Below are 15,035 nucleotides of genomic sequence, written 5' to 3'. Positions count from 1 at the left end.
GGGCCTTCACACACAGGAGGTGCTCACAGAGACTGGATGTTTGATTAATCATTTAGTAGGACAATTCACAACTGTTCCGATTCAGTCCTATATGCATCAGCCTCTCTCCAGTTCGTGCCTGGTCATGCAGCTCCCCAGGGATTTCCATTTTTTGGCACATAGTACCTACACATTGGATGTCCACCCTGGGGCTGATCCTCACCGGCAGCCAAGACATGGGGTTTTTAATGCCATCAAAATTAGAATAATTTCCTCTTTGTGAGAAGGAGAGGCAGAGAGACAGACAGAGAAAGATGGGGGGGGGGCAGAGAGAGAGAGAGACGTCCCCTAATGTCAGTAGTCTAAGCTGAAATTCAGGTGTTTCCCTTGTTGCTGAAGTGTCTCCTTTTCAGAGGGACTATGAACAGGTGAATCACTTCAGGACATCCCTTCCCCTTTTCCCCTTAAGCACCAAAGTAGACAAATAGAGCTTGATAGAAAATTTCCCATAACTAGCTTATGAGTTGCAGATTTTATAGATTCTCTCTTTTATTTGTTTGTTTATTTATTTGTTTGTTTATTCATTCATTTATTTATTTTTGGTTATGTATTATCAGCAGTTTTAAAACCTTTCCAAATGGAAGGAAGCAATGCACACACATATAGGTGTTTCTAAGTTAAAACTGTTTTATCAAGTTTGTAGACCAGAACACTTGGCGCCTGGATGCAGCTGCCAGCTCAGAAGCAAAGGGAGGTAGGTAGGTTAGGGGAGAGGGAAAGAGAGAATGATGTTCCTAGTCTTCTTAAACAGATCTTCTGGGAGGGGGCTGGAAGTGGCCTGTGGACTTGCTACCTTGGTGGCTTCCATGCCCAACACTCTCTCCGTGGCAGGCTCTATTTCTAAAGGGCAGACTCAGGACCTTTGGCTGGCCATCATCTGCCATGTTCCCTTCTCACTGAGCAATCAATGCCTTTCTTGAGTAGACCCATAATCTCATTTCTGATGATTGTTATTATGGATTTTAGAATTATTCCAAGGTGAAGGTGCTGACTGTAGACACAATACAATTCAGTCTAATACAGTTCAAATTTGATTCAATTTAATGAGAACTTATTGAACAGCTATTATTCTGTTCAATAAGTATTTAAAGACCTACTGTGTACAAGACATCATACTGGGCATTTTTTGGAGAGGGAGGAGAGGTGTCTAGATATGTACTTTCATTGGTTTAGAGAATTTCTGGTGAGGAAGCCCCCACCAATGGAGACTAGGGACTGTTCTAAAATTTCGAGTCTTAGAGTATTTCATGGGGTGCTGAGGGATTAAGCGTCCTGCCCTGGGGCACCGAGCCAGGTGGCATCGGAGGGAAGATTTAAACTCAGGTCTTCCTTACTCTGAGGTTCTTTCTGCACTCTGGTGCCCCTCAGGGAACTAGGAATGAAAACATGAAAAAATGGCACATGCCTACCTTTGAGGAAGTGACAATCTAAAAGGGAAAGGGGGGAGGGATGCTACAAGTACCCAGCTAATTACAGTAGAAGGTAGAATAGAAAAGGGTCAAAGGACAACCAGGGGAAATGCTATGAGGAATTTGTCCAGGAGAGATCTTCTTCACCTATGGGAAGGAGTGTTATATTAGGGAAGGCTTCAAGGAGACAGGAGGGGAATTAAGCCTTAAAGAAAGAGAGTGGGAGGGGAGGGAAGGTGAGAGGAAGGGAGTCTATTCCAAGTATGAGGGACAGGAGAGATGGCTTACCTATGGAAGAGGGCAAGGTGTGAGTAACGGATGGTGAGCAGCCCAATTTGGCAGGAACAAAGGATATGGGAAGGGGCATTACCTGAGACTATAGGCTATATCCTGATTGCAGAGGGTCTTGAATATTAAGACCAGGAGTTTGAACTTTATTTGGGAGAAAATGGAGAGACTGAAGGAAATTGATGAGAGGGGTGATGTGATCATTGTGGTATATTAGGAAGATTCCTTAGCAACATCAGTCAGTCCATAAACATTTAGTAAGCACCTACTATGTGCCAGGCATTGTGGTAAGCACTGGGGATACAAAAAGAGGAAAAAGACAGTCCCTGTACTCAAGGACCTTGAAATCTAGTGAGAGGTGAAGGACAGATTAGAGAGGAGGTTAATTAGAGAGGAGCAGCAAAACCAATTAGGAGGCTATTAGAACAGTCTAGGCAAGAAGAGGGCAGCTGGGTGGTACAGTGGACAGAGAGCTAGCCCTGAGTTCAAATCAAGCCTTAGACACTTACTAGCTGGGTGACCCTGGGCAAGTCACTTAGCCCTGTTTGCCTCAGTTTCCTCATCTGTAAAATGAGCTGGAGAAGGAAATGGCAAACCAGTCCAGTATCTCTGCCAAGAAAACCCTGAATGGGAAGGATAAATTGTGAAGACTTCACAGGGTAAAAGTACAGGGGTTACACTCTTCTCATATTTCTGAAATAGGGAATGTCTGAGGGAGTAGGAGAGGCTTGGGATTTGGCTTTGTGGTGACTCTGGAAGGTCAGGGCCTGGGTGTGCCCTTCCCCCTCTCTCAGATGTTAGCACCAAATAAGGAGATAATGGACTACCTGTGAGCTGTTTGTTCTCTGTTCCAGGAAGGTCTTCCCCCCAATTTCTTCTCCTAGACTTTCGGATGTCACCCCCGGCAGTTGAGTTTCGGATAGGGAAAACCTGAATGGACCGGATCAACCTTGGTCCCCTGGTCCTCTGTCTAGTTTTTTGCACCTAGATTGTAAGCATGCCTCCCAGCCAATGGTGAGGAAGGATAGAGGTGGGTGGGAATCTTTCCATTAAGAGTATAAATTAAGGCAGTCTTCCCTTTTACCTTGCCTCCTTCATTATAGAGGTGTGCCCAAATCTTGCAAGGTTTGTAAAATAAATTCACTTTACTTCTCCTAAAGATGTCTCTCCTATTATTTGAAAATTCTGTCCCATACAACCCCAGATGGAGTCATGAAGAATCAGACATGACCGACCAACAGCAAAGGCAAAAAGAGATGAGGAAGTGAAGTGGGAAGAGAGAAGAGAGCCAGATGTGAGAGACACTTCCAAAAGGGAGAATGTCAGGTAAGAGTCAAAGACAGTAAGTGCAGAGTGCTAGACCCGGAGTCAGGAAGACCCGAGTTCCAATCCTGCCTCAGACAATTACCAGCTGTGTGATCCTGAGTAAGTCACTTGACTCAGCCTCAGTTCCCTCATCTATCCTATGAAGGGTTGGACTCACTGGCCTCCAAAGCTCCCACCAGCTCTAAATCTATGATTCTATGACTCTGAGTTCATGAGCTTCGGTGATTTGGAAGACAACGGTTCTATTAGCAGATAGGTCTGTGTGCCTAGTCCTGTGCTAGGGGCTATGGGGCATGTGATACAGAAGTGTAAGACATGGACAATGCCTTTGAAGGACTCAGCGCTCAAGACGAGTCAACCGAGCGAAATGGCAGCCCCCAAAAGGTCGTGTGATCATGGGCTTCACTTAGAGAGTCAGAGCTTCCAGCAATAATCAGGGCACCGTCTCCCCCTGCTCTGCCTTGGCCAGAGCACATCTCTGAACAAACACCAGGACCAGTTCTGGATGCCACATTTTGAGGAGCTGGGCACCTAAGGCGATGAAGGACCTTGAGCCCATGGCATGGGGTTGAAGGAACTGAGCTTAAAGGAGACGTGGAGGAAAAGGAAACATGAGAGCTAGCTGTTTGCAAGGATTTGAAGGGCTGTTGGGGGAGGACTATGCTTGGCCTTAGGGGGATGAACTAGAAGCGTGTAGGTGGAAATCACAAAAAGGCAAACTGAGGCTCTATGTCAGGAGAAACCTTCTAACAATGCAAGTGAAGCAGAAGTGGAATGGGATGCTCTGGGTTCCTCTTTAAGGAAGGTCTTTAAGCAGGATGACCACTTTTTAGATGTATTATAATGGGGATTCTTTTTCAGGTGTAATTTGGAACAGAGTGAGGCTGAGGTTCCTTCTAGCTCAGAAGTTCTGTAATGACTCTATAGAGGGGTTTGTGTGTGTGCGTGTGTGTGCGTGCGTATGTGCATGTGTGTGTGTGTTCGGGGTGTGTGTGTGTGTGTGTGTGTGTGTATGTGTGCTGGACCCCTGTGGCAGTCAGCCTGATGAAGCCTCTGAACTCCTTTTCAGAACCATGGTTTTAAATGCATAAAACGAAATGCTTAGGATTACAAAGGAGACCAGTTACATTGAAATATGATGATCAAAATAGTAAACAAACAAACAAATAAATAAACATATCAAATCCATGGGCCCCTGCTCTGGGAAAAGACTTCTCAGGAGGCTCCAGGCCCTAGGCAGAGCTTCCTTTTTTGAATTCTGAAGTCAATATCACACCACCTATCCCTTAATTTTCCCTGGAAGCTCTGTGCCAGCTTACGGTTCTTATCTTTTTGCCCAGAAAGTGAATGGACTCTTTCTTTTTGTCACTCTGGGTACCAAGCACAGGCCTGGCTGGATATGAGGTGCTCAGACCACAACAGGATCCTGGGGACTCCAATACCTGCCCAGATGTCTCCCTCCCAGGACACGGGGGATGGGGGATGGGCACACAGGTGGCCCTCTGCAACTGTCAGGGGTCATCTGGTCGCTGCTTGAAGATTTCTAGGAAGGGGGTGTCCACTCTCTTTGGAGACAGCTCCTGCTACTTCTGCATTGTTAGGAAGTATTTCCGGATAGTAAGCCTAAGTCTATGTCTTTATAACTTCTGTCCATTTATCCTGTCCCCTTCTGCCCAGGGACAAACAGAACCAACCCCAAACCTCTTCCACATCATGGCCCTTCAAAGACTTGAACTCATCTACCATATGTCTGCCAAGTCTTCCCTTCTCCAGTTACTTCAACAGATCCCTGTATGGCCCAGCCTGGGGATCCCCTTTGAAACTACACTGGACAAATCCACTAAATATATTCTTTATGACCAGTCAATTGATGTACCACTAGGGTGCAGCCAAAGCTCTCCCGGACAGCTTTCCCTTTGGTTTAGCACAACAACAACAACATGCCAGCACAAGTGGACTGATGACCATTAAGACATATTAGCCTGACATAAGGTTGGGTGTCATGGAAGGACACTTGGAGTCAGAAGACCTGGGTTTGAGTCCTGACTTCTTCACTTACTAGCTGTGTGACCGTAAGCAAGTCACTTCACTTCTCAGACTCAGTTTCCCCAACTGTAAAATGTGCATAATGATAGCAACTACCTCTCAGGGTTATTGTTCTATATGTGATAACATATGTAAAGCACTGTGCAAACCTTAGAGCACTTTACAAATGCTCATTGTTATTTATTATTATTTGAATTCTCTGGAACAAATTTCAACTTCTCAACTTTTTTATCTGTTAAATGCAAGGGTACTAGATGTTTGCTAAGGACTGCTGGATTCTTAGTAAATTATTAACTCAAGCCAGAAACAGAAATATGAACTTGTTATCTTATGACTATGACCCCTGGCAGACCCTCTTCTGAGAGCTCCTGCTCCAGCCCTTGGCACCTCCTTCCCATCGAGTTAACAAATGTGTTCAGACTCTCCTCTGGCACCCTGGGCCAGCTCTGCTTTGTTTCTGAAGCCAACTTTCTAACTTAGTTTCCTGTGAGGTCCCTGCAAAATTATTGGGACACACTGGGGAGTGGGTTTCCTCCCAACGCCATATTTGGCCACTGACATTTTTCCAAAGTTCACACTTCCAACTTTTGTGATAGGAACTGAATTGAGAGTCAAAAGATCTTGGTTTTAGTCTTGGTTCTGTGATTTGTTATCTGTGTAACCTTGAGAAATGGTAGGGACCCTTAACCTCTTTTGTGTCCTGGATCTCCTTGGCAGTCTACTGAAGCCTATGGACTCCTTTTCAGAATAAGATTTTTAAATGTATAAAGCAAAACACATAGGGTTAGAAAGAAACCAAGTATATTGAAATTGTTCTTCTCAAAATGTTTAAGAAAAACCATGTTCATGGACCTGAGAACAGAGGTTAAAAACCTCGTCATCAGTAAAATCCGCAGTAGGGACTAGATAACCCTATAGGATTGCTCTCAACTCTAAATCCTGTGATCCCATGGTCCATCTAATGGGATAAATCTATCGATCAAGTAATCAATAAGCATTTTATTAAGTACTTGTGTGCCACACATTGTGATGGGTGCTAGAGATACATAGACAAAAAGGAAACAGCCCCCAAGACCTCTCTCTCTCTCTCTCTGCCTCCCTCCTTGACTCTCTCTGTCTCTATCTCTGTCTGTCTCCCTCCCTCCCTCCTCTCCTCTCTCTCTCTATGTCTCTCTGTCTCTGTCTCTCTGTCTCTGTCTCTCTCTGTCTCTCTGTCTCTCTGTCTTTCTGTCTCTCTCTCTCTCTTTCCCTCTCCCTCTCCCCTTCTCCCTTTCCCTTTTTCTCTCTGCTATTCCACTATTTTCTCTCTTCAATTGTGAATAACGGTAATAATCATATAATGAAATTTATATAGCACAGGTTTGCAAAGTGCTTCACAAATATTATCTTGTTTCATCCTCACAACAATCCTGCTGACCAGGCTCAAGACCAGGAAAGCCTTCTCCTCCTACAAAGAGTTCCAAGTTACTTTTCTCCCAACATAACCTAAGTTTAGTGGGAGACAGAATTTCCTGAAATGCTTCAGTGAACATTTGGCCACCATCACCCCTGTATTAATAGAATTCATTTCTGTCTTCTTACCTCTTATAATGCAGCCTAGTAAAAGGGCAATTAGGTTTGGATAATTAAAGTGATTTACTCACCAGCACTAAGTGTTGCAGCACCTGCCCGTATCTGTGGAAGGAGAGAGAGTTGCATTAATTCCCATCCAGTCAGCCAGGGCTGGACTGAAGCTGAGGTGATGTTTTATTTACAAGTTCAAGGCCAGTCGGCCGCTGGGAGACTCACGCTTTCTCTGAAGACAGCAGCTCCTGAGCGATGACATAAGCTCGGGATTGTCCTTCCTTCTGTTGAAGAAAAAACAGGACAAGTGGAAATAGCAGATGTTAATGAGGGCTGGCAGGCGGGGTAGGGGGATGCCATCACTAAGCCTACATGTCTACAGGATAGATCCAAGGCAGACTGACATGTTTTCAGGGGAAGAGGACGCCTTGGTCTCTCTGCTCCTCCCAAAGGATTATCAACCCAAATTCAGAATACTCTTTCTAGAGGATGAAGACCAATCATCACTGAGGCCAGCATGTTCTTCTAAGTTGGGAAGGGAGGAATTCACAGAATCTCAGATCTTGATGTCCATCAACTGTAAATGGTTCCTGATAGATGATCCCTCTGACAGTATCTCTGACAAGTGGTCACCAACCTTCACTTGAAATCCTCCAGTGAGGAGGAATACACTGCTTTCTGAGGCAGTCCATTCCACATTGGGATTGCTCTAATAGGAATTTTCCTTACATTGAGCTGAAGGTGGCTTCTTCCCCCTTCCTCATCCTACTTCCTGATTGTTCCTACTTTTATTCTATGAGACCAAGTGAAACAAGTCAGGATAGATTCCTCTATGGCCCTTCATACCCGAGAAGAGACTTATGTACCCCCAGACCACCAAGCCCAGTGATCAAGCCTTCTCTTGGCTAATCATCTCTAGTCCATTCCATCAATCTTTACTTGACAAAAATCTCTCACCTCCTCACCACCTTTGGATTGTGTTTCAGTTTCTCAATCAATGACCATTATTAAAAAGTGGCGCCCTAAATGGACGTAATACAGGACAGTTGGTTTGGCCAAGGTAGACTACAGCAGAATCAGAAATTTAGTTCTAGAAGGAACCTTAGACTCAGTCAACAAACACTGATCCAGCACAGCATGGTCCTTGCTTTCAAAGACCTCCCATTCTCAAGATGAAGACCACCAGTGAAAAATTATACAGTGTAAATGGAAGTTGAGGCAGCTGGTAGATTAGTGGATAGATCACTAGGCCTGGGGTCAGGAAGACCCAAGTTCAAAAACAGTCTCAGACACCTCCTACCTGTGTGACACCGGGCAAGTCACTTAACCTCTGATTGTCTGAGAAAAGGATGCGCTGGAGAAGGAAATGGCAAACCACTCCAGTATCTTCGCCAAGAAAACCCCATGGATGGCTATGGTCCATGGGGTCATGACTCTTTGTCTCTCGTTCTTTTGTAGATGATGAAACCCAGTCCAAGAAGGGTTAAAGAATTTGCCTAAGGTCCCATACTTAGTGGGACCAGAACCCAGAGCCCCTGACTCCAAATCCAGGCCTCTTTTCATCACTCCAGAAAAGCAGATTGGTAAAACAATAACAGCTAACATTTATATAGTGCTTACAATGTGCCAGGCACTGTGCTAAATATTTTACTTTATTATCACACTTGATCCTTACAATAACCCTGTGGGGGAGGGGCTGTTATTATCCTCATTTAATGAATGAGAATATTTAGACAAATAGGGATTAAATGACTTGCTCAGGGTTCCATAGGCAATAAATGTCTGAGGCTGGATTTGAACTCAGATCTTCCTAACTCCAGGCCTGTGCCATCTAGATGCCCAAGAGCCTTTACTTTCTGTCATGTCTCTGGTTTCCATGACATCTCCCATATCCTGAATCTTTTCTCCCTGTTTCCAATGAGGGAGCCGTAAGTAGTAGTACCATCAACATCGGCTGCTTTAGTTCTGCTCCTTAGGGACAAATCCCTTATTCTCTCTGGGACTCAGTTTCCTTATCTGTAAAATGAGGGTGCTGGATTTAAGGATCTCTAAGGTCTCTTCTGCCTCTAAATCTTAGCATCCTAAACAGCCCAATGAAAGGGAAGAGACTTTCTTCTCTGGTTTCTGAGGGTAATAGCACTTTCCTGCCTCCATCCCCACCGAAATTTAACATGGTTCTACAGTTATCTGCTCACTGTCCAGCAACGCTGGTTGGAAGTTTTTCTAGAACTTGGAATCTTGCTTTGTGCCACAGATAGGCTCCTCCCAAATGGGTACACAAATAAAATCTTTGTAAATTGAGTCCTATGTTAAATGTACCAGGATAGGGGGTGGGGCAGATACATGAAGGAACCTTATAATGTGTTCTTCTGTAAATGGAAATCACAGATGGCAATATCAGCAGAGGATCTGAGAGGCAGAAAGGACCTCGGGAGCCATCTATTCTAATGAGGACTGGAAAAATAATGATTTTTTCCAACAAGGGCCATCTAATCTTTGTCTGAGGAGCTCCAACAAAGCTCTAATTTTCATGGTGCTCCTATCCACTTTTAATTGTTAGGAGGTTTTTGCTTAAATAGAACCTAAATCTACCCCTGCAAATTTCACACACTGCTTTTAATTTTGCAACTTGGGTCCAAAACCCCACCTCTATCCCTTCTTGGGAAAGATAGTGCCTCAATACCTCTAGACATTATAGACCATTCCATCCATGCTCCTGCACTCCAGCCTCCACCTGGCCCCTGGCACTCCCAGAACCTGCCCTGGCACCCCAAGCTTCTTAATATTGAGTAGTCACTGTGTCTGGCCTGCTGTGCTGGCATCATGCTTCCGCCCTAACTTTCTGATACTGGCTCTGGAAACAGTCATCAAATCAACTCTATCCAAACCCTACCCTGGCCACCACTCTGTTATTAGAATCTAAGCTCCCTGAGGGCAGGAAGCATCACTTTGCAGAGTGTCTAACACACAGTAAGCGCTTAATAATGCCTTTGCATTCATTCACGTGAACGAATTCTAGTTAGAGAAATCGATGCGTACATATTTATACATCTAGCTTTTACTATAGCTGGCATATATTGGCATACATTAGCTATCATTATAGAGGTCGAATCTCATATATGTGGTTAAGTACATAACAGAGACTGAGAAATAGAGAGAGATGGAAACACAGTGGTGCAGTGTAAACATGAGAGGTCTGGATGTCAGGAGATCTAAATTCTTGTCAGTCACTTTCTTCTCTGTCCTACTTGCTTATAAAATATAAGTGTCTTAGTACTTAGCACAATGGCTGGCACAAAGTAAGTGCTTATAAATGTGCTCTCTTCCCATCTGTCTCTCTCAACCACAGTTTCCTAATCTATAAAATGGGAGGGCATGGACCACCTGCTCTTATCCAGAAAAGCAGCGAGCTGTAGGACATGCTAAAGCTGGAAAGGGACGGAGGAGATTATCTCGTCCAAGCATCTTATCTTACAAATAAGGAAACCTGAGCAGAGTAAGCGGCTTGCCTAGTGTGTCCCCGCTGGTAAGGAGCCCAGCCCATGTGGGTCTTCTATCCCTCTTTTTCTGTTCTCTCTAAGGCAGGGGTTGGGAACCTGTGGCCTTGAGGCCACATGTGGCCTTCTAGGTCCTCAAGCCTGGCTGAACAGTCAAAGGGCTGCACTTGAGGACCTAGAGGGCCACCCCTGCTCTCAGGTATCTTCCGCCTCTGACGTTCTAGGATCCTCCTCTCCAGTTGGCAGGTTCATATGCTAGTTTTTCTCAAAGTGGGAGTACACCTATGTGAAGTCAGGCTGGTGCCCGCCAGAGAAATTGGCAGAGAATTGCAAGACGCTCAGCCACTCCATCTTTTTCCCTTCCACCCCTCAGGAGTGGCTATGACCCTGAGCTTTATTTTCCCACCCTGGTACAGGTCACTTTGCACGTCCCCAGTGGAAGGGGCCCATCTGTTGCCAAGCCTGCTAGTGCCAAAGAGGCAGGCTCTGGGTGGTCCTCCCGGGCACACCCCAGTCCCTCCCTCCCTTCTGTATACAGAGGATCTTGCTTTTGTGACTCCATCCATGATTAATGCGTCTTTCCCTAGACCCACAGCAAAAGACCCGAGTGGGAGGTCACGTGAGCCATCCAGGGCTAGCCCCGAGACTGTGTCTCTAGGCGTTGCCCTCCCTGAGTTATTTAATTGCTGTTTGTTTAACCAGGAAATGAACTCCAAGACTGACGACAGTGTCCAGAGACAGACTTCTGGGAACGGAGGGGCCTCCTCCCCCAAGAGGGCGTGGGGTGGTCTGGAGGGGGGTCTCTTGCTATCAGGTTTCTCGAACAAAGGCTGAGTCGGGTATTTAAATTGGGTCGGCAGCCACCCCCTTTGTGTGTGCCTGATCCTATTATCTCTTCTTTGTCCTCAGGCGCCTAGTGCATTCCCACATTTCCTTCCCAGGGTCCGGCTTGGGCCATGTGCACCAGGCCAGCCCTAGAGAAGTGGCTGGTCTGGGTCAGGGCCAAGGCCGCTGCTCCTCTGACCCCTCCAGTTATCAGATGGGACAGCTGGGAGCTTGCTAGAAGAGCTTTGGTTTTTCTCAGGGAGATGGTTACGGACCTTGAAAATCCATCATAGAGAGAGAAAGGGACTGGACAGAAATCAAGAGAATTGACTTTTGTATTCTTAGTTCTGCTAGGCACATGTGATGTGTGACCTTGGGTAAGTCAAAGGATTACAGAATTAAAGCATCTCAGTGATTGGTCATTTAGTCCCACCCATACCCAAACAGAAACTCCCTCTATGACATCGCCTGAGGTTGGTCATCTAGTCTTCATTTGGAGACCTCCACTGACCCACCAAATTCTGAGGCAGCCCATTTCTCCTCTGTACACAACTGAATGCTGGGTAGTTTTTCCTCATATTAAGTAGAAGTCTGCCTCTATGTGACTTCCCTCCACTGCTCTAATTCTGGACTCTCTGGTCAAATAAAAATAAATCAAATCCCTTGTCTAAACAATAGCCCTTCAAATACTGGAAAACAGTTCTCATTTCCTCTCCCCCAACCCCAACAGTCAACATTTCTGACTCCTTTAGTCAATCCAGGTGGCTCAGTGGATAAAGCACCAGGCCAGGAGTCAAAAAGACCAGCATTTAAATTCTGCCTCAGACACTTACTAGTTGTGTGACCCTGGGCGAGTCATTTAACCACTGCCTCAGTTTCCTCATCTGTAAAACAGTGATAATTATAATAATAGCACCTACCTCCTGGGGTTGTTGTGAGGATCGGATGAGATAATAATTGTAAAGTACTTTGCTATAGGGATGGTGGCCATTTTGGTGGTGGGGGTGGTGGTGGAGGGGGTGGTGGTGGTGGTGGTGATAATGATGGCTTTCTAACATTCTGTTTGCCCTCTTCTGTATATAATTCATCCTTCTAAAATTGATACTGCCAGTTTCAATTTCCTCCTCTATCCAATGAGGGTAATGATTCCTGACTCACCTAACTAATAGGTTCTAATCTGAAGACTCGAAAACAACGTGGATATTGAAAATGATTCTCACAGCATAAAGTACCATGCCGGTAATAAGAATGACCTCGTTTGGGCCTTACAACAAGTCTGCAAGGAAAGGAGGGAAGGGGCTATTATTTTCCCTTTGAGAGGTGACAAAATGAGACCCAGATAGTACTGATTACAGTCCCATGGTTTTGTATAGCTCTGATCGCTAACAGTCTTTTCCCGACTTAGGACTGAAATCCAGCTCTGCAAGTTCCCCACATTCCTCCTGGGTCTGCCCTTTGGGGCAAACAGGACCAGGATAAACCCTCCTTCACAGGGCAGCCTTGGAGTACTTGAAGTCAGCACTCATGTCACCTCACCCATCTTCCTAAGGATGGTCTCCCAAAAGGGTCACCTTCACTAAGAAGTACCCTGGCTGCATCAGAGCGTCCTCCTTCAAATCAGTGGCAGGGGATAAGAGCATTTAGAATTAAAAGGGATTTTGTTGTTGGTGTTCAGTTGAGTCTGACTTTGTGATATCATTTTTTTTTTTTGACGAGGAGACAGGAATGGCTTGCTATTTCCTTCTCCAGCTCATTTTACAGATAAGGAAACTGAGGCAAGCAGGGCTAAGTGACTTTCCCAGGGTCACACAGCTAGGAAGTGTCTGAGGTCAGATTGGAACTCGGGAAGATGAGTCCTTCCTGATTCCAGGTCTGGCGCTCTATCCACTGAGTCACCTAGCTGCCCCCATCTTATAGATGAGAAAAATACGGTCAAAGAGGGTAAGTGATTGGCCCATAGTCACAAAGGTAGTAACTGAACTAGAATCAAATACAGGCCTTCTGATTCCAAAAGTGAAATGAAATGTCTGAGTCTGTGGATACGTCTCCCAGGGGTATTCTGGAGTCACCTCTTACTGGTGGAGAACTGACGGTTAAATGTTCAGCGTATTTACAGCTCAGAAATCAGACAACCTGACAAATCAGAACTTGATTTATTGTTTTATTGATTGTTTAGACTTAAGAAAGTGATGGAGAAAATATTAATGCAAATGAAATTTAAAAGTGTGCCTGGCACACTCCCCCCACCCCCCAAGATAATGGTTGTTAAACATTTACTGCATAACCATAATTCCTTCTCACTTCAGGTCTCTAAGCAAAGGCTGGCATTCTACGAAGCAATTTGGAACTATGCTCCCAAAGTTACTAAAGTCTGCGTTCCCTTTGACCCAGAAACACCATCTCCAAAGAAATCAAAGAGGGAAAGGACCCATGTGTACAAAGATATTCATAGCTTTTTGTAATAGCAGACCTGGAAACTATGGGAACACCTGTCAATTGGAGAATGGCTAAACAAATTGTAGTATATGATTATAAGGGAATTCTATTAGACATGATCAATGGAACCGTTTGTTTTGCTTGACTATGTATATTTATTCTAAAGGTTTTCTTTTTTATGGAGGAAGTGAGATGGAATGATGAGAAAATCTTTTTCTGTTAATTAAAAAATTTAGCTTAATTTTTAAAAAGCAGAGGTTGGAAACTTATTTGTCAGTGATACTGTTGAGGGGTCTCTTGATTGGGTACAGATGTGTGAGACTAGATGTTTTCTGAGGTCCTTTCCAGCCCTTCTATTCTGTGATTCTGAGACTATTGTTCCTTTGAGGCCTTGAGCAATCATTTCTGGCCCTCCCATCTGTCACATGAAGGAGTTTGACCAATTATCTGCTTCCTTCTAGGTATAAACTATTATGGATTAATCCAATAACCAATTGTTGAGTTCTTGCTATGTACTGGGCTTCCATTACACTCCTCCTCTGATGCTCTGTGCTAGCATGGAGGTTACCCTGGGTTCCTGAGAACTGTGCCACTGGAGCTCAGGCTTTGGCAGCGCCCTAAAAAAACTAGAAAGGATTCCAAGATGGCCCCAGTAATGGACTGTGGGTCTCTTTTCCAAGGATCAGTCTATTTTATCCAGAGGACTGGCCACAATCAATATTACTAGAGGGAGTATCTGCTTGGACAAAACATCTTTGAAGTACATGCAAGGCAGTCTCCAAGACTGTGGCCACAAAGAAGGAAAGCAACAGAACCTCTAGAGGGCATAAGACTCGTACACAAGTTCTCATGAGACAGAGTAATAATCATAGCCAGCATTGACGTAGACTTTAAGGCTTGCAAAGCCTTGTCTTATTTGATCCTCACAACAACCCCGGGAGGCAGGTGCTCTCATTATCCCCATTTTACAGCTAAGGAAACTGAGGCAGACAGAGGATAAGTAGTCACACAGGTAGTAAGTCTCTGAGGCGGGATTTGAACTCAGCTTTTTCTGGCTCCAAGATCAGTGCTCAATCTATTACTGTACCTTGCTGCTTAATTAGGAGGTGATTCAGGAGGTTAGAGTGGTGTGCTGTGGAAAAAAGGCTAGATGTGGAGTCGGAGAAGGAAACTGAGGCAGACGGGTTAAGTGACTTGTCCAGAGTCACACAGCTAGTGAGTGTCTGAGCCTGGTTTGAACTTCATGACTCCAGGCCTAGAGCTCTGTCCATTGCACCACCTGGCTGCCCACAGGTCCTTCCTTTTCATGGGCCTCATTTTCCACAGGTGTAAACTAAGGGGGTTACAATGGATGATTTCCAAGGTCCCTTCCAACTCTTACATACTATTATAATTGCTTTGCCGTTACATCATAATATGTGAGAGTCAAGAATCTTTAGGGTTTGATTGGTTGGATGGCAGGGAGGGGAAAAGGAATCTCAGGCAATGAAACCATCATGGAGGAAGTAGGGATTATGCATAAGGCACATTTTAGAGAGTCATAGCATTAGTATATTGGAAAAGAGCAGTGAATTTGGAGGCATAAGACCTGGCTTCAAATCTGAGC

General features: G+C 44.9%; 1 protein-coding gene across 1 annotated transcript in view; it reads right to left on the bottom strand.

Annotated features, from left to right (window-relative positions):
- Positions 1–15,035, bottom strand: part of FGD5 (FYVE, RhoGEF and PH domain containing 5) — a 191,109-nt gene that overhangs the window by 61,919 nt on the left and 114,155 nt on the right. Inside the window, exons 4-5 of the mRNA XM_036738174.1 lie at positions 6,897–6,955; positions 6,752–6,782 (exon numbers count right to left, since the gene is read on the bottom strand). Of these exons, the coding sequence (XP_036594069.1) occupies positions 6,752–6,782; positions 6,897–6,955 (90 nt within the window). The remainder of the gene's footprint in view (positions 1–6,751; positions 6,783–6,896; positions 6,956–15,035) is intronic.

Source organism: Trichosurus vulpecula, chromosome 9, assembly GCF_011100635.1.
Source record: "Trichosurus vulpecula isolate mTriVul1 chromosome 9, mTriVul1.pri, whole genome shotgun sequence".
NCBI classification, from domain to species: Eukaryota; Metazoa; Chordata; class Mammalia; order Diprotodontia; family Phalangeridae; genus Trichosurus; species Trichosurus vulpecula.
The sequence above is the reverse complement of the archived record's forward strand: the minus strand, read 5'-3'. Positions and strand labels throughout refer to the sequence as shown.